Source organism: Heterocephalus glaber, unplaced genomic scaffold, assembly GCF_053883595.1.
Source record: "Heterocephalus glaber isolate CG9 unplaced genomic scaffold, H.glaber_assembly_v1.0 deba00001689, whole genome shotgun sequence".
In the NCBI taxonomy this organism is placed as follows: domain Eukaryota; kingdom Metazoa; phylum Chordata; class Mammalia; order Rodentia; family Bathyergidae; genus Heterocephalus; species Heterocephalus glaber.
In genome coordinates this window covers 8,005,109-8,027,898 of record NW_028258414.1, presented here as the reverse complement: position 1 = coordinate 8,027,898, position 22,790 = coordinate 8,005,109, and the positions used below count along the sequence as shown (strand labels likewise).

At 47.2% G+C, this 22,790-nt stretch overlaps 1 protein-coding gene and 1 long non-coding RNA gene across 3 annotated transcripts in view; one reads left to right on the top strand and one right to left on the bottom strand.

The window, feature by feature from the left end:
• The window catches only part of Cilp (cartilage intermediate layer protein), a 40,261-nt gene extending 30,544 nt beyond the window's left edge, over nucleotides 1-9,717 (top strand). For both annotated transcript variants that reach the window (XM_087198972.1, XM_087198973.1), the window contains 6 exons: nucleotides 316-585; nucleotides 1,419-1,598; nucleotides 1,979-2,293; nucleotides 2,970-3,078; nucleotides 3,555-3,712; nucleotides 6,669-9,717. In XM_087198972.1, the coding sequence (XP_087055098.1) occupies nucleotides 316-585; nucleotides 1,419-1,598; nucleotides 1,979-2,293; nucleotides 2,970-3,078; nucleotides 3,555-3,712; nucleotides 6,669-9,037 (3,401 nt within the window). In that variant the 3' untranslated portion in view covers nucleotides 9,038-9,717. The remainder of the gene's footprint in view (nucleotides 1-315; nucleotides 586-1,418; nucleotides 1,599-1,978; nucleotides 2,294-2,969; nucleotides 3,079-3,554; nucleotides 3,713-6,668) is intronic.
• Nucleotides 9,718-11,932: 2,215 nt separating this feature from the next.
• On the bottom strand, nucleotides 11,933-22,749 carry LOC110344125 (uncharacterized). The gene is made up of 4 exons (XR_002386442.2): nucleotides 22,549-22,749; nucleotides 19,255-19,337; nucleotides 18,788-18,879; nucleotides 11,933-15,434 (listed from the first exon to the last, which is right to left on the bottom strand). It is a non-coding gene; the product is annotated as an uncharacterized LOC110344125 (long non-coding RNA).
• Between the last annotated feature and the right edge of the window lie 41 nt (nucleotides 22,750-22,790).

The window sequence follows — 22,790 nt, the reverse complement described above, 5'->3', positions numbered from 1 at the left end:
TTATAAAGTGGAAAGAGTGGTGTTTGTGGTCCAGGCTACATGGAGAAATCTCACCTGGCCTCCTGGGGAGGTGAGGCATGGAGGGAGGGGGAACCTTGGGGCAGAGAGGCTGGGCAGGGAGTTACTGGCAAGGTTCTATCAGGCTGATGTGGTCTTGGCATGGTGAGGCAGAGGGAGGATTGGAGAGATGCTGAGGACATAATCAACCAGGGCCAGGTGAGTGGTACCAGGGAGGACTTCTGAGGCTGAGCAGGAAGAACCCAGCTCACTTGTGCCCCCAGGGATGGCTGCTCCCCAACCTTCCCTGTCCTTCAGGTCCTGGGGAGTGGACGGCATGGTTCAACATTGACCACCCAGGTGGGCAGGGTGACTTTGAGCGGCTGGATGCCATTCGCTTCTACTACGGAGACCGCGTGTGTACCCGCCCCCTGCGGCTGGAGGCTCGGACCACTGACTGGATACCCTCGGGCAGCAGCGGCCAGGTGGTCCACAGCAGTCCCCGGGAGGGCTTCTGGTGCCTCAACCGAGAGCAGCGGCCTGGCAGGAACTGCTCCAACTACACAGTGCGCTTCCTCTGCCGGCCAGGTGAGTCCTACAGGAAGCTCCCCTTAGTGTTCTGCTTATGGGTCCCCTCCATCAAGTTGTGTTAAGTTCAAGCAGCCTAGAGCAACTTCAGGGCTTTGAATCCTAAGCCTACCACTCGGGACTGAGTTCCCAAGGCCAGTTTTCTGCAATTCTCTTAGCCTCAGTTTCTCAGTTGTGCAGCAGGGCTAACTGTAAATCCCATAAGGATTTTTTGATGAGGAATAAGTGAAATCATGAATGTAGAGGGTGCGACCCCAGTTCACAAAGTGCTGGTTCCTGTTACTGCCCCTACATGCCAGTCACTTCCTATTCTTCCTCTCCCATTGACCTTTGCACTGTGTCCTCTTGGCCATTGCATGGAATGCTGAGAAGCTGAGTACCATCTCACAATACTGCAGCTGATAAGTGCGGAGCCAGGGTCTGCACCCTATCTGTGTTTGCAGAGTCCATGTTCTTGACATCCTGCCCTGCCCTGCCCTTCCCTGCCCCGGGTAATTCAGATGTTGGGCACCAGCTGCAGGCCTGCTCCTATGGATGGCCCCCCTCCTCTTTAGGGCTCTGCCAGTTCACACAGCCTGATGCTGCAGGCCTAGGTACCCATAGAGCCCATGTCAGTGGGGACTCAGGCTCGTCTTCTGCCTCAGACCAGAGGGAAGGGGGTGGGCAGAGAGGGCTGGAGTCCATGTTAATGTAGCCCCTGACCTCTGGGAGAAGGAAGCTGGTACTGTCCCTGAATATTCTGAGACAGTGAATCAAACCCCAGTGCTTGGCAACAAGCCCTCTCAGGGCCACTTTGGGAGGGAGGTTAGGTCATCACTGATCTCATTTTGCAGGTTCCCTGCGGCGGGACACAGAGCGCATTTGGGGTCCCTGGTCTCCCTGGAGCAATTGTTCAGCTCCCTGTGGTGAAATGGGGGTCCAGACCCGCACGCGCACCTGCCTGGCGGAGACAGTGTCACTGTGCAGTGAGGCCGCTGAAGAGGGCCAGCTCTGTGTGAGCCAGGCTTGTGCAGGTACCACTCTCCCTCTGGCGCCAGGGCTGGTGTAGTGAATGAGGCTGAAGCAGCCTGAAAGGATGGGTAGTTGGAGGGTCAGTCTGAGATGGGTTCTTTTGTGCACCCCCTTGGTATTAACTGAGTCTCTACTATGTCTCTGATGGAACTGTAGGATAATGTGGGGAACACAGAGCAGGGGAATGATCATAGCTTAGAGAAATCCAGGAAGGCTAGAGGAGGTGTCCTGGGCTCAGTCTGAAAGGATGAGTAAGAGTTAGCAGCTGATAATAAAGAGTGGCAAAGGGGAAAGGGAAGCCCAACCGAGGCTGCAGGCTGAGGTGTAGTGAAGGAGGGTTAGAATCCACACACGCCTTCTGATATGGCTCCTTATACCACAGCCTGTGACCTGGCCTGCCCCATGGGCCGGGTGAATGCTGAGTGTGATGCCTGCATGTGTGAGGATTTCATGCTCCATGGAGCTGTCTCCCTCCCTGGCGGTGACCCAGCCTCAGGGGCCACCGTCTACCTGCTGACCAAGACGCCGAAGACGCTGACCCAGACGGACAGCAGTGGCAGGTTCCAAGTCCCTGGCTTGTGCCCCGATGGCAAAAGCAAGCTGAAGATCACGAAGACCCAGTTTGTCCCCATTGTGCTCACAATGCCCAAGACCAAGCTGAAGTCAGCTACCATCAGTGCAGAGTTCGTGAGGGCAGGTATGAAGCTCTCTGGGTGCTAAGAGCTGATTTCCTGCCTCAGCTGGAGTGAAACCCAAAGTCTTCAGTGTGGCTCACAGGGCCCCAATCTGGCCCTCCCTTATTTCTCTGCTTTCTTTTCTTATCACTCCTCCCACATGGAGTCACTCTTTTCCAGCCACAAAGGCCTCCTACCTGTTCTTCAAATACAGGGCCTTTGCACTTGGTGTATACACAGCATAGCATGTTCTTTCTCCAGATATCGGAAGTCCTGTTCCTAACGTATGAGGGTTTTCCAGACCACTTTATCTAAAACAGCTCATTACAATACAGTGTGAGCATTGGAGGTCTTAGAGAGAGGAGGAGCTCAGAAATCGTGCAGAATGGCCAAAAAGAAAAAAAAAGTTGTCAAGGCCAAGGCCAGCAGAACACCAATATCTCACTATTCAAAATGGCCAGTTCTGTCCCTTTGGTCGTACTTAGGCATTGTGGCTGGCACAAGGTCCCTGGGGCCCCACGGGGTCACTGGGTTCCTGGAGTCCCAGGCTGAGATGGTGGAAGGGGGGACTCCACTGTGGACCAAGTCCCGTGGGTATTAGGAGCATCAGAGGTGGGCTGGGGAGCCACAAAATTCAAATAACTTCAAGAACCCATCACAAAGAAAAGACTAAACACTGTTTCTCATCTGGTGTCCCAGAGACTCCATACATCGTGATGAACCCCGAGATCAAGGCGCGGCGAGCCGGGCAGAGCGTGTCCCTGTGCTGCAAGGCCACGGGGATGCCCAGTCCGGACAAGTATTTCTGGTGCGTATTCTGCCAGCTACCCTGCCCTCTCCTCTTCTCGGAAACCAGAGGTTTCTGCAACAATCACCAGTAGGATAGTGAGAAGTCGGGCACCAGCGCAGAGCCTGGGTGTTAGCGCCGACAGGCAGAGCCAGCAGGCTTGAAGCTGCCCAGGCAACCATCGAGCCCTCCTGCACCCTCGAAGCTGGCTGGCTCATCACCTTTCACAGCCACTCTTTTGCAATCCCAGCAACTCTGTGAGGTCAGCTGGAGACCAGTGGGGCCATTTTATAGACCCGGAAGCGGAAGCTGAGATGATCGGTTCAAGGATTCACAGCCATCTAAGTGGTGGGGCTGGGACTTAGAACCAAGGCCCCTGACTCCTAGGCTGATCCATGCTCTGGGCTAAGCCAAGTCCAAAGTGATGTTGGCATCTGCAGGAACCCATCCACCCATCTCATCTCCCTCCCACGGTCCCTCCTCTCTATACCTCGCAGGTATCACAACAACACACTGCTGGATCCCTCCCTCTACAAGCTGGAGGGCAAGCTGGTGCTGAGGAAAGTACGGCTGGAGCAGGCCGGAGAGTACTTCTGCAAGGCGCAAAGCGATTCGGGAGCTGCAAAGTCGCAGGTCGCCCAGCTGACAGTCACAGGTGAGCCTGTCTGGGTTCCCCGGGTCTCGGGTCTGCAGCAGGGGAGGCTGAGCACCCTGGGAACATAACTGGGCAGTGAATGCTCGGGCCTCTTTAAATTGTGCACAGTACTGTGCCCTCTGGGACCCAGAGATGGCGGAGACCTGAATCCTGTTGTCACAGAGCCACCATTTGAGGAGGGGTGAAGAAATGTAAATAAGAGACAAAGTCAGAAAAATTTAGCTAAAACAGGAGAAATGGGGCTGTGGATTCTGACAGATCAGAGACAAATACCTTCTAGGGAGCTGATTTCAGCTAAGGCTTAAACCGTGGTTTTTAGCCTTAGCTGCCTATTGGCATCGTCTATTGATAGTTTAAAAAAATATTGATGCCCCTGCCTTACACTGAGAGCATCTGATTTAACCTGGGATGTGGCCTGGGTGTGCATGGTTTAAAAGATGCCTGGGTAGGGCCAGGGATTTAGCTCAGTGGTTCTGCCACCTGTTTTGAAAGCACAAGGTCCCGAGTTTGATTCCTGGTACCAAAAAAAAAAGATGCCTGGGTAGCCAGACTTGGCGGTGCATGCATGTAATCCCAGCACTCGGGAGGGAGGCAGAGGCAGGAGGATCACTGTGAGTTTGAGGCCTTCCTGGACTAGATAGTGAAACCCTGTCTCAAAAAAAATTTTTTTTAAAAGATGCCTGGGTGATTCTAACTTACAGCCAAAGTTGTGAACCCATGGTCTTAGAGAGTGGGCAGGAGGGGCTGGGGATTTAGCTCAGTGGTGCTGCCATATTCCTTGAAACCGCAAGGTCCTGAGTTCGATCCCTGGTACCAAAAAAAAAAAGAATGGGCAGGAACTGTGTGTGGAGGTATTCCAGACCAAGGCGCCAGCCTGGACTGGAGCACAAAAGTGGGGAACCTGGGGGCTGTATAAGAAAGGATGATCTAAAAAAAGAGGATGATTTAATCAGGTGTGATGACACAGGCCTGTAACCCCAGCATTCTGGGAGGATGAGGCAGGAGGATCAAGGATTGAAAGTTTGAGCCTAGCCTGGGCAATTTAGTGACTCAGCAAGACTCTATCCCAAAATTTTAAAAATGGGCAGGGGATGTAGCTCAGTGTAAAGGCTTTGGGTTCAACCCCCAGTACCCCTCCCCCCCAACAAAACAAAACAAGCCTAAAACCAATACCCTCCCCCACACAAATGTAAAACAAATAAAAAAGGTGACCTGATTACAGCTGGCTTCTAGAAGAAAACTAGAGAGGAAGGGATTTGAGGCCACAGGCCTGCTGGAAACCTGTCCTTGGAAAGTGAAGGAGAGAGAAGATATCTTAGTAACTGGCCTAAACAATTTTAGTATATGTGCTGCTGAAGCGAGCACAATTAGCCTAAACAAAACACAACAACAAAAATAAAAACACAGAGGAAGAGAGTATTATTGGAAGAATTCTGGAATATTGTATAGACTGCTAGGCATTTGAGCAACAGACCACAGAAAAGACAAGACTGAGCCTTTGGTTCTCAGCAGAGGAGATAAGGAGCCCCTAGGAGTGGATCCCAGTTCCTCACACCAATGCTCCCATTTGGTGTGGTGATTTCTCTCTTTTTTTTTGGAGTAGGTCTCTGTATAGATTAGACCAGCCTTTAACTCACAGTGTAGACTGGGATGGCCTCAAATTTGCCATCCTCCTGCCTCAGCCTCCTGAGTGCTGGGATTACAGGTGTGTGCCACTACACCTGGCTGGCATAGTGACTTAAAAAAAACAACAACACACTGATTTACTATTTCAAAGTTCAAATTTATAGATAGTAACTATATAGAATTTCTAAGTATATAAGCATATGGTCCTAATTATAAAAAAGGAGAAATAAATCTAGCAGTGGTGGCATGCCCCTATAATCTCAGCATTCAGGAGGCTGATGCAGGAGGATCACCATAAGATCAAGGCCAGCCTAGACTATACAGTGATTTGAAAGCCATCCTAGAGGGCTGGGGATGTAGCTCAGTGGCTCCCCAACCACCTGGCAAGTGCAAGGTCCTGAGATCAATTACGGGTACGGCGGGGGGGGGGGGACCCAGCCTGGATTACATAGCAAGACTCTGTCTCACAAAACAAAATGAGAGAGGCTGGGGATTTAGCACAGTGGTTCCAGTGCCTGCCTCACAAGTGCAAGGTCCCGAGTTCAATACCCCATACCAAAAAAAAAAAAGTAAAAGAGAGACAGAGACAGTGGGAGAGAGGTTTTAATACACAAAGTATTGTTGCAGTATCTAAATGCTTTGATACAATGACACAGATAAACCAAGAGGTCAGACACTTGCACTTGAATCCAGAGTAACCACAAATGTGATAGTGACAAATGCCAGGTCGTGTTGATTTTTCTGAAATGAGGGAATATTCTTGGTACCGTTCCAAGCTAAACAGAGTGCAATCTTAGATCGATTCATATGGTAGCTGTATTCTTGAAAAATTCATTGTGTGGTTGAGGCCAAGTAAAACATACCAGGCTATAATCATAATCATTTTCAAGAGATTTTTCCACTCATTCCATGTGAATGTCCCATTGGGTGTGCGTGAAATCATACAAGATGCACAAAAAACTTTTCAAGTGAATCAGTGCCAGGGACTGCCAGCCATGAAACATCAGGAAGCACATGCCTATGATCCCAGCACTCAGTCCTTGCCCCCGTATGCCCATAGCACCTCTGATTTTGGTAGTAACCCCAAAAGCCCCTCACACACTTGCAGAGCCCTCCGTAGAGAACCACTAACTCATGGTCTCAGCACCCAGTTCCGTTTCCCTGCGTGCAAGATGGGATTGATCATAGCAGCCCCATCTCCCTCCAAGAGCTTTGTGAGAAGCAGAGCTGCAGATACGCAAGTCCCTCGGACACTGCAGAGAGGTGACATTGAGGCACCCCGTGTGGGACGTGAACTTGCATCTTAACATCCGCACCATTTCCTCCTCAGCCCCCAATGAGAATCCCTGCAACCCAACCCCTGAGAGCTACCTTATCCGGCTGCCCCATGACTGCTTCCAGAATGCCACCAACTCCTTCTACTATGACGTGGGCCGCTGTCCCATCAAGACCTGTGCAGGGCAGCAGGATAATGGGATCAGGTGCCGGGATGCCGTGGAGAACTGCTGTGGCATCTCCAAAACGGAGGAGAAGGAGATCCAGTGCAGTGGGTACACGCTGCCCACCAAGGTGGCCAAAGAGTGCAGCTGCCAGCGGTGTACAGAGACACGGAGCATCGTCCGGGGCCGAGTCAGCGCGGCAGACACCGGGGAGCCCATGCGCTTCGGCCACGTGTACATGGGGGGTAACCGTGTGAGCATGACGGGCTACAAGGGCACTTTCACCCTCCATGTCCCCCAGGACACTGAGAGGCTGGTACTGACCTTCGTGGACAGGCTACAGAAATTTGTCAACACCACCAAGGTCCTGCCCTTCCACAGGAAGGGGAGTGCGGTGTTCCACGAGATCAAGATGCTTCGGCGGAAGGAGCCCGTCACTCTGCACGCCATGGAGACCAACGTCATCCCCCTGGGAGAGGTGGCTGGCGAAGACCCCATGGCTGAACTAGAGATCCCATCTGGGAGTTTCTACAGGCAGAATGGAGAGCCCTACACAGGAAAAGTGAAGGCCAGTGTGACCTTCCTGGATCCCAGAGATATTGCCACGGCCACTGCCACCCAGAGTGACCTGAACTTCATCAGTGATGAAGGAGACACCTTCCCCCTGCGGACGTATGGGATGTTCTCTGTGGACTTCAGAGATGAGGCCAGCTTAGAGCCACTGAATGCTGGCAAGGTCAAGGTCCACCTCGACTCCACCCAGGTCAAAATGCCGGAACACGTGCCCGCGATGAAACTCTGGTCACTCAACCCCGACACGGGGCTGTGGGAGGAAGAAGGCGATTTCAAATTTGAAAGGCAAAGGAGGACCAAAAGGGAAGACAGGACCTTCCTGGTGGGTAACCTGGAGATCCGAGAGAGGAGGCTCTTTAACCTGGATGTCCCCGAGAGCAGGAGGTGCTTTATCAAGGTGAGGGCCTACCGGAGTGAGAGGTTCCTGCCCAGTGAGCAAATCCAGGGCGTCGTGGTCTCTGTGATCAACCTGGAGCCCAGAACTGGCTTCTCGTCCAACCCTCGGGCCTGGGGCCGCTTTGACAGTGTCCTCACAGGGCCCAATGGGGCCTGTGTGCCTGCTTTCTGTGACGACCAGGCCCCTGATGCCTACTCCGCCTATGTCCTGGCAACCCTGAGTGGGGAGGAGCTGGAAGCAGTGGAATCTTCTCCGAAATTCAACCCCAATGCAATTGGTGTCCCTCAGCCCTACCTCAACAAACTCAAGTACCGTCGCACAGACCACGAGGACCCCCGGGTTAAAAAGACAGCCTTCCAGATCAGCATGGCCAAGCCAAGGCCCAACTCAGCCGAAGAGAGCAATGGGCCCATCTACGCCTTTGAGAACCTTCGGGCCTGTGAGGAGGCACCTCCCAGTGCGGCCCACTTCCGGTTCTACCAAATTGAGGGGGATCGGTATGATTATAACACAGTTCCTTTTAATGAAGATGACCCCATGAGCTGGACTGAAGACTACCTGGCATGGTGGCCCAAGCCCATGGAGTTCAGGGCCTGCTACATCAAAGTGAAGGTCGTGGGGCCATTGGAGGTGAATGTGCGATCCCGCAACATGGGGGGCACCCACCGGCGGACAGTGGGGAAGCTCTATGGGATCCGGGATGTGAAGAGCACTCGAGACAGGGACCAGCCCAATGTCTCAGCCGCATGTCTCGAGTTCAAGTGCAGTGGGATGCTTTACGACCAGGACCGTGTGGACCGCACACTGGTGAAAGTCATTCCCCAGGGCAGCTGCCGTCGAGCCAGCGTGAACTCCATGCTGCACGAGTATCTGGTCAACCACCTCCCACTGGCAGTCAACAATGACACCAGCGAGTACACCATGCTGGCACCCCTGGACCCGCTGGGCCACAACTATGGCATCTACACAGTCACAGACCAGGACCCTCGCACAGCCAAGGAGATTGCCCTTGGCCGGTGCTTTGATGGCACCTCTGATGGTTCCTCCAGAATCATGAAGAGCAATGTGGGTGTGGCCCTCACCTTTACCTGTGCAGAGAGGCAGGTGGGCCACCAGAGTGCTTTCCAGTACCTCCAAAGCACCCCAGCCTGGGCCCCTGCTGCAGGCACCCTGCAAGGAAGAGCCCCCTCCAGGCGGCAGCAGCGGGCAAGCAGGAGTGGCCAGCGCCGGCAAGGAGGGGGCCCCTCGATGAGACTTCCTGTGGTTGCTCAACAGCCTCTGAGTAACTGAGTCTGTGGTTCTTCACACTCCTCTGCACCTCCTGCGACAGCGTGACTGATGCACGCGCTGTCACTCGGTTAATTTAAACACATCTGTTTTGGTGCAGTTTGCTTGTTTGTTTCTTCCTGTTTTTGTCCCATGATACCAACTGGCACACAGTCCCCAGAATGACCAAATAAAGCCCTTTCGTGCTTTTTGAAAAACAGAAACACAAGAAATTGGCTACTGGTAAACTCTGCAGCTGAGTTCTTCATTTAGTGCTACGAATGCAAATGTACTTCCCATTCTTTGTGTATGGTTTTGCCCACCTCTGTAATAATGATAATCTGATTCTAAAGATGAAATAACTGATATAAACCATAGTTCTTGGTCCTGCTCCTTGGGATGTAAACAAAGCCTTATCACAGCTGATACATATAAATGGTGGTGAAATAAACAATATTTTTACTTGAAATGTAAATAACTTATTTTGTTGGCTGAAATTTGGAACCCTGGTGTACATTTAAAGTGAGGCTATTGAATATAGGGTAATCTTTGTTTCTCTTCCAAGTCTGGAGAGAGCATCTCCCACTATCCACGGTTACACCAGGTTGCTAACTGTATGATTCCCTTTATATTTGCTTTTACTCTTTCTGGAAGCCCAGTGTGGCCCAGTGCGCATGTCAATAAATGCACATTCTGTACTTGGATTTTGAAGTCACTGTCCTGTCTTTTAACCATTGAAGTGAGCCAGCTGCTCAGGTGAGCACAGGAGCTTGGAGAACAGTCACAAGGTGGTGTGAGGCCCAGCGTCTCTTAAGTTACAGGGCTGGGCAAGTAGACACACACTCCAGGAGTCAAGTTTGTTCTCATGGATAATATTTTCCATTTGCAAGGGAGTGCAGATATCCCTGGAGTTGTGAACATGTTCTGGGCTCCTGAGCAAAACTAAGAATATGTCCTGATTTTTGTCTTTCTTTCCAATACTGTGGAGCTTTTACATAGCTTGACCCAGGGTCTGGCAAGCTGGCTAAGTGGTCCTTTGGCAGCCTCCTCCTGCCTGTTGCCTTCTCCAGCTGGGCTGGCTGACCTTACTCCCCAGTGATGATCTTCTAAACACACTCAGCTTTTCTCTAGGGAAAAACAAATGCCCTGATTCCTGGAGTAAAACAACTGGCCAAATGGGCAGGATTTTGTTTTTGGAAGAGGTATTTGTTTTCTTTGGTACTGTGGATCGAACTCGGGTCCTTGTGCTTGCGAGGTAGGTGGCGGAACCACTGAACTAAATCCCCAGCCCTGGAAAAGGTATTTGGTTTAAAATAGTAAATCTGACACAGTGGCAGCAGGTGCCTGTAATCCTAGCACTTTAGGAGGCTGAGGCAGGAGGATTGCAAGTTTAAGCCCAGCCTGAGCAACTTAGTGACAACGTAGCAAGACCCTGTCCAAAAATAAAGAATAAAAAGAACTGAGAATGTAGTTCACTAGGAACGCCCTGGGTTCAATCTGTAGCACCAAAAAGTAAAATAAATAAAATTATATAATAAATTAGAGGCCAGTTGTGGTATGAGAACAATTTTGGAGGGGGCTGGGAAGGGGGAAAGGTGCACTCACTGCCCGTCTCCCAACCCCTCCAGCATTGTCAGGAAAGGGGCCTGGGGAGGAGAGGCCCTTGTGTACAATCAAGACAAAAGCTTTCCCTAATCCATGGCCACCTCTGGCCTGTGCTGGATTTGTCCTCTTAGATAAGCACCAGCTGTGCTCCTGGGGGTGCAGTGTATAGCCAGTTAGAAACTTATCTGGCTGAGCACCTCATCTTCATGGCTTCTGAGAAGGTGAACATACCCAGGGCTGAGGCCTAGTGGCCTTTTGATTGCAGCTCGACCCACTTCGTCCCTTCTGCTCCCAGGAAACAGCTCTCACTGACAGCTGGGCCATGGGTGGTCCCGACTGCCATGGCCAAAGGGTTGGTGTTCAGGAGCCCAAGGGCATGTGCTCTGGCCTGACCACTAGGCCCTTGCCATGGGAGGTGCTGGGAAGGTGGCCCCCAGTGCACGTCCTTCCCTTGCTGTCCTCAAATGAGGGCCTGGATAAAGGAACTCCGGCAGGCAGCAGCTAGCACCTGACTCATTTCTTTATTCACCATACATCTCTCCAATGCCTACTAGACATCAGGCCGGGTGTGCAAGCAACAGACCTTGATGAGACAGGATAAAACCTAATATGGTTGAGTTGAGCCAGTGACACCCAGTTTCTAAGCATCTTGCTTTCAAAGCCAGATGTGCTACTTGCCAGCTGTGTAACTTTCCTTCAGACCTCAAGTTCCTTATCTATAAATGGAGGGGCTGGTTCTAGATTCTACTCTAGACCTCTAAAGTCCTGATGGGGGTTTGCAGTGAGGTGATGGCCACAGTTCCCAGGATGCCTTGAGTGCACAGGATCACTGCTGGTTCTAGAGTTGTTCTCTTCCTCCTGCTGGATCAAGCCCTCTGCAAAGCCCTAGGGTTCAGTCTCAGCCCCCTGTCCAGGGACTGACCCCTCATTACTGTGAGCTCTAGCAAGCTGGACACCGATGTCAGGGAGGGAAAGCACAGGCAGGAAGCTAGGGGAGGATGCTTATATACAGGGATTTTCCAGACAATACTCTCCAGAATTTGGAAAGCTCAAGCAGCTGGAGTGATAGAGGAAAAAGTCACCCAGATATCTGGACAAGATCTGAGCCTGGAAGGATTGAGAGGACTTAAGCAAAATTGGAGGCAGCACAAGGAGATGGGTGTGGCTTCTTGCAGACAGACTGGTTAGAGCCAAGGAGTAGAGGTGGGGACTGCACCCTGGAAGGTTTTTGTTTGTAGCACTGGGGACTGAACCCCAGTGCACTGAGCTACATGTCCAGCTCTTTTATTTTATTTATTTATTTATTTATTTGTTTGTTTGTTTGTTTGTTTTTCTTTTGAGACAGTCTTCTTGTAAAATTGTCCAGGCTGGACTCAAAATTGCAATCCTCCTGCCTCAGCCTCTCAGACTGCTGAGATTATAAGCAGGCAACACCTCACCCAGCCAGAAGTCTTGATTACAAGTAACAAGGTTCCAGCTAACTTCAGAAAGGACTGGAACCAGAAACTTCAGAGGCATCAGAATCCAGGCTATCTCTCCCCTAGTTTTGACTTTCTTATTCCCTCCCATCCTCACTGGTTTCTGCTCTCCCAATCTCATACCCAATCTTGCTCTTCATGCTCCATTTCTCAGACTGTCTCTGACTTGATTTCTCCCTCTGTTTCTCCTCTTTCTAGGTTCTTCTCTGGCCAGTCTAGGTCTCAGTATCTCCTTCTCACTATGTGGTCTCTCCTCTCTGTAGGAGCCCTGAGTTCTACCCTCCCTACATCCTCCACACCAAGCTCTTTCTTGGGGATTGAATTTGATTGACCCACTTTGAATTGGGTCTACACTTCTAATCATCTGTCCACATGTCCATGCCAGGGATGGGCCATAGAGGACAATTCAGTTATGCAGTCAGATTCCTTGGGGGGAAGAGAATCTGGCTGGTCCACCCTGGTTTTGAACTCATGATCCTCTTGCCTCATCCTCTCAAGTACTGGGATTACAGGCATGTGCAACCACATCCAAACAGAGCTTGCTTTTATGATCAGTTTTCTTTTTCCTGTCTCTCAGGAATAGCTGAGCACTCTGTGTAGCTCAGTGGTGGATTGCTCAGCATGCATGAGGCCCTGGGTTCAATCCCCAGCACCACAAGAAAAGAAAAATTATGGCCATTCTAGTGATTGTGAAGTGTTATTTTATTGTGGTTTTGATTTGCATTTCCCTCATGTTTAGTAATGTTGAGCTTTTTTTTTCTACCAGGGATCGAACTTGGGACCTTGTGCTTGCAGAGGCAGGCGGTGGAACCGCTGAGCTAAATCCCTGGCCTCCTTGAGCATCTTTTTAAAAAGCATCTTTCCCCTGGAAATTGATCATTTCTATGTATTTTTTGAAGGACTGTCTATTCAAATCCCTTGCCCAAGTTTGGGCGCAGTGACTCACACCTGTCATCCCAGCACTCAGGGAGGCAGAGGCAGGAGGATTGAAAGTTTGAGTCCCACCTGGGCAACTCAGTGAGACTTTATCTCAAGAGAAAAAAATGGCCAGGGATGTAGCTCAGTGGTTCTGCCACCTGCCTGGCAAGCGCAAGGACCTGAGTTCAAGCCCTGGTACCAAAACAAAAAAAAAAAGAAAGAAAAAAAAAGAAAAAGGGCTAGGGGTGTAGCTTAGTGGAAAAGAATCCTTGGGTTCAATCTCGCAGTACCACACACACGGACATAAATCCTTTACCCATTTAAAAATTTGAGTATTTTTATTTTTGCGTTCTAAGATTTCTTTCTGTATGATGACTGCTAGGTCCTTAGCAGCACAGGACTTGCAAATATTTTTCCTTTTATGTGTTATCTTTTTTACATTCTTAATAGTTTCCTTTGAAGCACAAAAGTTTTTAAATTTTGATGGTGTAATTTGTTATTTCTTTGGTTGCTTATACCTTTGATGCCCAAGCAACTGTTGCTTAATCCAAGGTCATGAAGATTCACACCTGTTTCATCTTCTACGAGTTTTTGGGGGTTTTTTTTTGGTACCGGAGATCGAACTCGGGACCTTATGCTTTTGAGGCAGGTGGTGGCACCACTGAGCTAAATCCCTGGCAAGTTTTATAGTTTAAACTCTCCCATTTGTCTTTGACACATTTTGACTTGTATATTGTATAAGACAAATACTCTGTTTCATCTTTTCGGATGTGGCTATGCAGCTGCCCTGGCCCTATTTGCTGAATAACTGACTCTTCTTTCTGCCTTGAGTTATCAGGTGTTCCTGAGGAAAATCAACTGTAAATATAGTTTATCTCTGGACTTGCAGTTCTATTCTTTAGCTCTTTATGTCTATTCTTATGACAGCACCACGGTTGTGATTACTGTACTTTTGTAGTAAGCTTTGAAATCAAGAAGTACTGTATACACTTTATCCCTATCAATTTTTAGTTAGCCAGAATGTCTTTATTTTGTTTTTAGCTTTGAAAAACAGTTTTGTCACCCTCAACTCCAAGACTACTGGCTTTCACTGTTACTATTAAGTAACATCCCATCCATTTTTCTGTCAGTCTATTTCCTTATAAGAGTATTTCTTGTTGACAGTTTTAAAGGTATTTTGTCTTTTTTGTTATCAAATTTGACTGTAATTAATCTAGGTATTTATTCATTTTTAATTATCCTGTTTGGTAAACCTTGTGCTTTCTGTACTACAGATCCACATATTATGCATAGACATAAATGTATCTTCCACCAGTTCTAGAAAATTTCTAGTCCATCCCTTCAAATAGTGCTTCTTCTCCATTTTCCCTACTCTTTTCCTTTGAACTACAATCAGACATATAGGGCCGGGGATTTAGCTCAGTGGTTCTGGCACCTGCCTCGCAATCCCAAGGACCCGAGTTTAATCCCCAGTACCAAAAAAAAAAAAAAAAAAGAAAAGAAAAAAAAGAGTATATAACTACAATTAGACATATAAATATCTTTTCATTCCATTCTCCACATCTCTTAACATTTTCCATTTCCCATTTTCTTATTTCTATACTATATTATGATAGCATCTTTAGATCTGTCATTTAGTCCATTAAATCTCTTTTCAGGTGGTCAAAAATAATTAAGTGTATCCATAATAATTTTAATTTTTAATCCATATGACCAAATCATCATTTAAAAGAAATTTACAGTAAAGAGACTTAGAGTGAAATTTTGAAGGCCTAGGTTATGAGTAAAGTACATAAACTTTGGTGTTTTGTTGTTCTTATTTTGTTTTTCCAGGTTTGTGGTTCAGGCTGACTTTGAACTCACTATGTGGCTCAAACTGGCCTTGAACTCATGGCAATCCTCCTGCCTCAGCCTCCCCAGTGCTGGGATTAAAGGCCTGCTCTACCACACCTAGTTTAGTACATAAATAATGATTAGCCAATTTGGGAACATTTATTTTGTTGGCTCAGAAATCTTTATGCTTGTGCATAAATGTTGCTTGAGAGTAGTAAATGATTATAATTGTTACTGAAGCAAATGTCACTTTTATTATCTAATATTAGGATTAATGCAGGTGAGTTGCAAATTGGAAAAGACTCATAAACTAAGTCCTATTCTCTCTCATCTCTCTTTTTGAGGTTTTCATTTGAAATCAAGCAAGTTCCTCAATACTAAAAGTGTAATGGAGTAGGATAAATTCTTCAACAAGCTAAATAAGAAGCACGACTAAAAAGGGATTTTTAAAAGGCATAGCTGGGCATGGTGGTGCACGCCAGTAATTCCAGCACTCAGGAGGCTGAGGCAGGAGGATCCTCATGAGTTTGAAGTCAGTCTGGGATCCATAGTGAATTCAAGACCAGCCCGAACTATACAGCAAGACCCTGTTTCAACAAAAGAAACAAGACAAATAAATAAATAAAATGAAAGGGATAAAGGGAAAGCCATAAATCACAGTACTACACAGGAATAAAAAGATCTTTATTATTCACTGAGTACCTACTGTGTACTATGGGCCAAAGAATTATTTCATTTATTCATCACATTAACCTTAGAAGGTCAAAGGCCACCTCACTCTATAGTTAAAATAACAGGTTTATGAAGTTAAGTAATTCACCAGAAGTCAGCCCTTCTACTCAACAGCTGTGTCCTTTGGAAAAAATGAATAAGTGCATCCTATGTCCTTCTGCAAGATTTGATGCACCAACGTTTCCAAGCGATGAGCTTCCGGAATCACCCTCCCTCCGGGACAGTGAGGAGGGAAGTCGTGGTGAGTTAGCGCCCTCTGCCGACCATCTCTCTAAAGACATCAGAATGACAGACCAGGAGGGGCCCCTTGCTCCCTGAGGTCCCAAGTACCCTCCCCTAGTACTATACAGGCCCAGGAGAATGGTGAGCACCTCCCTGAGTCTCCTTGGTCTCCTCACAATGCCGAGACTGGGCAGTGACTCCCTGTGAAAGTGGCAGCAACTAGAAGGAGCCTAAGAAAGAGATTTTGAGAAATAAAGGAATAGACTCCCATTGCCACATTGCAACATACCTTATTCATTTCTGCAAATAAGCCTTAGCATTTCAGAATTCTAGCAATTAAAAAATAGATTCCTGGGCCAGGTATTTAGCTCAGTGGCACCGCACCTGCTTCGCGAGTGCAAGGTCCTGAGTTCAATCCCCAGTACCAAAAAAAAAAAAGATTCTTGAGTCCACTCTAGCCTACTTTATCAAAATCCTAAGGGGGTGAAAAAAAAACCTTAGGGGGGCTAAGGTTTATTAGTTTGTTTTTGAGATAGGCCCTTGCTATGTAGCTCAGGCTGGGCTTGAACTCATAGCAATCCACCTGCTTCAGCCTCCTGAATGCTAGGATTACAGCTGTGTGCTACCACATCCAATTTAAGATTTGTGTTTGGGACTGTGTTAGGGTTGGGCTGTCTTTCTGACTTGAACCTAGGGGTGCCCTACACTGTCCCACCACTGAGACACAGCCACAGCCCTTTTTATTTATTTTTAAATTTTGGTTTGATTTGGTTTTGATTTTTTGAGTTAGAGTCTTGCTATGTAGTCTAAGCAAGCTTTAAATTCACTATGTTTTCTTTGTTTGTTGTTTGAGACGGGCTCTCACTGTGTAGTTCAGGCTAGCCCTGAACTCACTAGGCAGCCCAGGCTGCCCTCGAACTTGTGGCACTCCTCCTACCTCAGCCTCCCGAGTGCTGGGATTACAAGTGTGCACCATCACGCCTGGCTTTAAATTCATTATGTAACCTAGGCTGGCCTTGAACTCACAATCTTCTGCCTCACAACTGGGCTCACAGATGTATGCCACCATACCTGGCTTCTTTTTTTTTTTTTTGGTACCGGGGATCGAACTCAGGACCTTGTGCTTGTGAGGCAGGTGGCGGCACCACTGAGCTAAATCCCTGGCCCTGGCTTATTTTTTATTTTGAGACAGGATCTTGCTAAATCCCCTAGACTGGCCTTGAACTTTAAATCCTTCTACCTTGGACTCCCAAGTTTAGGTTTTTAAAAAACTTTTCTTGGTACGGGGGATTGAACTCAGGACCTTGCGCTTGCAAGGCAAGCGGTGGAACCACTAGCTAAATCCCCAGCCCTTGGTATATTTTAACACTCTGTTGGTAATTTTTTCTTTTCTTTTTTGAGACAGGGACTCACTGTGCAGTTTAACTCACTATGGAGCCCAGGCTAGCCTTGAACTCACGGTGATCTTCCTGCCTTAGCCTCCCAAATTCTGGGATTACTGGCATGTGCCACCATGTCTGGCTTTTGTCAGTAATTCTTAAGTAAAGAGGGATGGTGATCCATTGCATTAATGGAATGATAGTTTTTTAGTCCTTGGAGTGAGATATTTCTGGGTAAGGGATGCAGATTCTGCAGACCACTGAAATCTCACCAGCTTTTGAAGAAGGGAATAGGGAAATAATGGAAACCTCTCTGGAAATTTAAGTTTGAGTTCCAGTCTGCTGTTACTTTGAGCTTTAGGTCTCAAAACTTCTGTGAATCAGTTTTCTAGACTGTGAAACTGAAATGCTGATAAAAACAATACCTCACTAGGCTGTTGTGTGAATCAGATGAGAATATAGATGTGAAAGCTCTTTGCAAAGTTCTAGATGATGTTATGAGTATTATTTTGCATCTCACATCACCTATAGACACAAGCCTTTATTTTTTAGTCCCTAGCTTTTACAATATAAATATGGAATCTCTCAATCTTCATATTTAGCTTTACATTCTGCCAGGGAAGATCAATGCCTGCCTGTATAAAGGAACAGCATTTAGCCATGAAAATAAATATCTTCATTCAGAAGATACAAGGATTCCCCGCAGAATTCTGGCTGCCAGTAGTACCAGGGTTTCTGGTGGAGGAGAAGCTGAGATATTTATGTTTAGCAAAAGGATTCTTGAGTCCAAAAAAAAAAAAAAAGGTTGAGAAACAGTTTTAAAATCAGGCTGTCTTTCTGATTCATTATATGACCCTGGTGATGTTTTATAGGCCTGTTTCCTCGTCTGAAAAATTCATCACTGATATTAGATGACTCACTGAGTCTAATCTGTAAAAATATTTTTCACAGCCACTCACAATACTCACAGTTCTGGGAGGTAAAATCAAGTATAAAAGGAGAAAATAAACATTACATAAAATGAAAACCCTAGGGCTGGGGATTTAGCTCAGTGGTTCTGCCACCTGCTTCACAAGCACAAGGACCTGAGTTCGATCTCCGGCCCAAAAAAGAAAAAGAAAAAGAAAAAAAAACATTATGTCCTTTGGGCTGGGGATTTAGCTCAGTGGTTCCAGTGCCTGCCTTGCAAGCACAAGGTCCTGAGTTCAATCCCTGGTACCCCCCCCCCCCCAAAAGGAAAGAAAACACTAAAAGCTGTGTGCCTTCAGCTATCCAAAATGAAACATGTAAATAACTCAAAATAAGGAGTCAGGTCTTCCAGTGAAACTATGTGAACTGGACAGTTGCATCTGACTCTTTTAAAATCATCTTTTTTAACCTGTCAGAAAAGAGCTGAAAGTGTGATATAGAAGTGTTTTGTCTCAAAGAGCTGATATGGTGTAGTCCTAGGTATTTACCATTCATTTCCCGATGCAGGATCCATTTTATCACAAGGGAAATCTCAAATGGCCATGTGATTCTGAACCAGAATTTGAGAGGATGACCTAATGGGAACCTGACCAGAGGTTTTCCTGGCAATGCTGAGTAGGAGAGAAGTCCTAGTTTACCTCTGGAGCTCTGCTACTCTTTGTCCAGACCCCAAGCTCTGCTCCATCTCATAGCTACACAGCCACATCCTGGTGCAAGGACCTGTTCCAGCCTGTGAATTTCAGAGCAGGGAACAAACATTTATAAATTGGAATGTGCTCCTTTACCCAACAGCCAAGCACTTCCTAAAGAATGACCATGGACTTTTCTCTCTCTTTTTTTGACTTTGGACTTTTGAACAATTTCAAACACAGATGTTATTTTATTTAAATGACATACATTGTTTTCATATACCATTTGGGGTGTCTTGGTGTAACCCCACCGCACAACTTCCCTAGTTTGAACACCACTATAAGGTGGTCCATCTGTGCCCCTATGAGGTGTAAGCACTGAAGAGCCCTGAACAAAGTTAGTGTTGCTTCAGGCTCTTTGGCTGCTGATCCCAAAAGTCCAAGGACTGTATTGAGCTGAGTGTGGTGACACACACCTGTAATCCAGACACTGGGAGGTTGAGCCAGGAGGATCATAGGTTCAAATTCAGCCTGGGCAACTCGGGGACTTAGTGAGACCCTGTCTCAAAATAAAAAATAAAAAGGGTTAGATATATAGCTCAGTGGGAAGGCCCTGGGTTCAGACACCAGTACAAAAAGAGTCCAAGTACTCTCACCAGCAAAGCACAGTTCTGAGGATGCATTGAAATGCATCAAAACTACCAAATTTGGGTTGCCTCTTTGTTGAAACCATCACTGGCCAGAGACCCAGAGCCACATGACCCTTGTACACACTACTGACAAAAAGTTAATCTGAGCTGTGTACAGCTCCCCGTTTTGTACTTTCTAGGGCAAAGTCTACACTCCGCTGATTAGGTAACCACTGGGAACCTTCCTAGACAGCCACTGGTATTAACTATTGTATAAGTTAATAAAATTTGTCTCCTAACATTTTGTTCTTGTTAAGTGTAACTTGATCTTTTTATGGACAGGATTTTCTGAAGACACCATCCCAGCAGGCAAAAGTATCGCAGGGAAATAAGCACTTAATCAAATGTTTACTGAACTTCTACTATGGTTCAGTCCCAAATATATAACAAAGTACCTGCCTTCAAAGAGCTCATCGACCAGTTGAGAATATAAGGCTAAATGCACAAGACATCAGCCCATAAATATAATCAAATGCTCAGTCACTCTGGGAATAATACAAAGTTATATTATACCACATGTAGGGACAGCCCACTTCATTTTACCACTGTCATATACTTATGTTTTACTTAGTGTCTTTCCTCATTAGAATGGAAGCCCCATGAGTGAAGAAACATTTTTGTTTCTTCAGTACTATTTCTCAGCACCTAGCATGTAACTGGTGCTAAGTAAATTATTTGTTGATTGAACAAATGAGAAGTCCCATCCCTAGACCAGAAAAAGGGAGGGGTTCCTGGAGCAGTGGTGCCCCTAGTTGAGGCTTGATCTAACTACACCTTTATTCAGCTTGCTTTATTGCAATCTTTGCTATCCATAGATACTGACAAGCAACCTCCTCCTCCTTCTCTTCTTCCTTTTTAAAAAATTTTTTTAATTTTTAAAATTTTTTGGTACCGGGGATTGAACTCGGGTCCTTGCGCAGCAGGCAGAGAAACCACTGAGCTAAACCCCTGGCCCTCTTCTTCTTTTTTTTGAGACAGGATCTCATTATGTAGTTTAGGCTGGCCTTGAACTCACTGTATAGCCCAGGCTGGCCTTGAACTCACAGCAATCCTCCTGCCTCATCCTCCCGAGTACTAGGATCACAGGCGTGTGCCACCACATCCGACCTCCAGTTTTCAAACAAAATCTCAATAAATGAAAAAGATAAACACAGAGCTGGTCTGCCTGGCTTTAGGGTGGTGTGGGGGTAGAAATCGGAGGAGATCCCTGCACGTCTTTCCCTCACCACAACTACAGAGGTAATAGCTTCTGTGACAAATTAGGAATACAGTTTGAAGACACTCAACTGAGGAAACTTTGGAGATCCTTCTTTCTCAAAATTCTGTTAATGGGGCCAGGGATTTAGCTCAGTGGTGCCACCGCCTGCCTCCCAAGCAGAAGATCCTGAGTTCGATCCCCAGTACCAAAAAAAATGTTTTTTGTATTAATGGAGGCAACTGAGGAAATACTGGTTTGCAGTGAAGAAGATTGGAGCCTTCCTTTAGTCTCTGCCCTCCCATATGGCCTACTGGGGAATGAAACTAGAGCCTTCACGTTGAACTATATCCCCACCCCTTTTTAGTTTTTATTTTTGAGACACAGCTCACTAAGTCATTAAATTGCCAAGGCTGGGCCCAAACTTGCAATTCTACTGCCTCAGCAGTGCTGGGATTACAGGCATGACCCATCATGCCTGACTGGCCTCTGCCACTTTAACCTGAGGAAGTACCAGGAGTCGGCTCCCCAAGGGAGAAAGAACCGTATGGCCTGGGTCAAGCCATGCCCCTTCTTACAGACAGTGCCAGGGAACTAGAAGCCACATTTTTCTGCCGGAGGTCGATGAGGGTGAATTGACTTGTGTGACCTGGTGTTGGCCCCGGCCTGACTGTCACTCCCAGGTTCTCCTTCTCCAAAGCTCAGACCTAAACGTGCTCAAGCTCACCTAGCAATTTTCTGGGGTCAGAGTCAATCACTCTTATGCATAAGGTAAATAATTAGTATAAGATTGGAAATGGATCTGATTCATTTATCGCCATTGTCTACCTTGTGCAGATAATCTATTTGCTTTGTTGTTTCTTTTCTTACTTTTTCTTGGATTTGCTTTAACTGTGCATAGGAGGCAGGCCCTGCAGACACTCCGGGCAGAGGGTAACAGAAGGATCCATAAAGGGACTTTACTAGGGTGTGATCACATTTTTAGATTGTGAAGAACCCTTGCACAGGAAAGAGCTGAAAGCTTAATCATCACTAGGCTTGAAAGAGCAAGGAAAGGGGCTATCACCTTCCAACAGTTGTTGCTCATAGAATTAGGTCAAGATACCACTTCAACGCCATAAAAATGAGGAAACCAAAGATGACCCCAAAAATTCGGGATGTGCAATCCCTGAGGGAAGGAACATATTGAAGTGTAAGTGTCTAGGGGCTGCCAAGTCATTTTACGTATAGATGGATATGGATGGATGGATGGGGGCGAGGGTGTTGGGGACTGAACGCAGGGCCCCAGGGCACACTAAGCAAGTGCTCTAAAACCGAGAAATACCTCCAATCCCCTGAGTCACTTTAAAGACTCCTCCTGGGGGCACCTAAACCATCTGTCTCGCTTTGAAATTCCCTGCTGTAAGACCGCTGTCTTTACCAAAAGCTCTGAGGAGCTGACTATAGTGAAGCACACCCAGGGATCCCAGCGGTGCCTCCAGAATGTAAGACCAAAGGCCTTACCAAATGCTCCAAGGAGCTGACTGCAACGAAGAACACCAGGGAAGGAACACACCGGACAAATTGGAAAGTGAAACAGACCTTAGTCTGGCCAGACGGCACTCCCAAAGCAAAGTAGCTTCGAGAGAGGCCTAGTCCAGAGTCCGAGGCTCTTTTTATACGGGCTTGCAGGGGAGTTAACAGGCGAAATTTACAGAAGAAGGAACAAAGGTTTAGTGGTCTTACATTTGTATGTTAATTAGCCTGACATGTACTGTTAGTCAGCAGATGCTTTGTAGATTGGTTTATAGATAGTGGTGTCCGGAACAAAGGGTTGGATAATTACGACTGATAGGGATCTTATCTAGTGTCCCGAAACTAAGAAGCATCTTTATCTATTTACTCACATTCAATCACAGGTGGGGCTAGGGGAGTTTTATGATTACAGAGTTATGCAGTCTTACACTGCCGCCTCTGAAAAATAACCCGGCGAAAAGCTTAACTACAACGGGCTCAGACTACTCCCAGCGTGCACCCTTCCGCGTCTAAAACCTTTCAGCTTCGAGATCAAGGAGCTTCCGGAAAGTTTGCGTGTCGGGACATTTGGGGCTAGCCGCTTGCCGTAGCGCGCTCATTGGCGCCCTGGTCA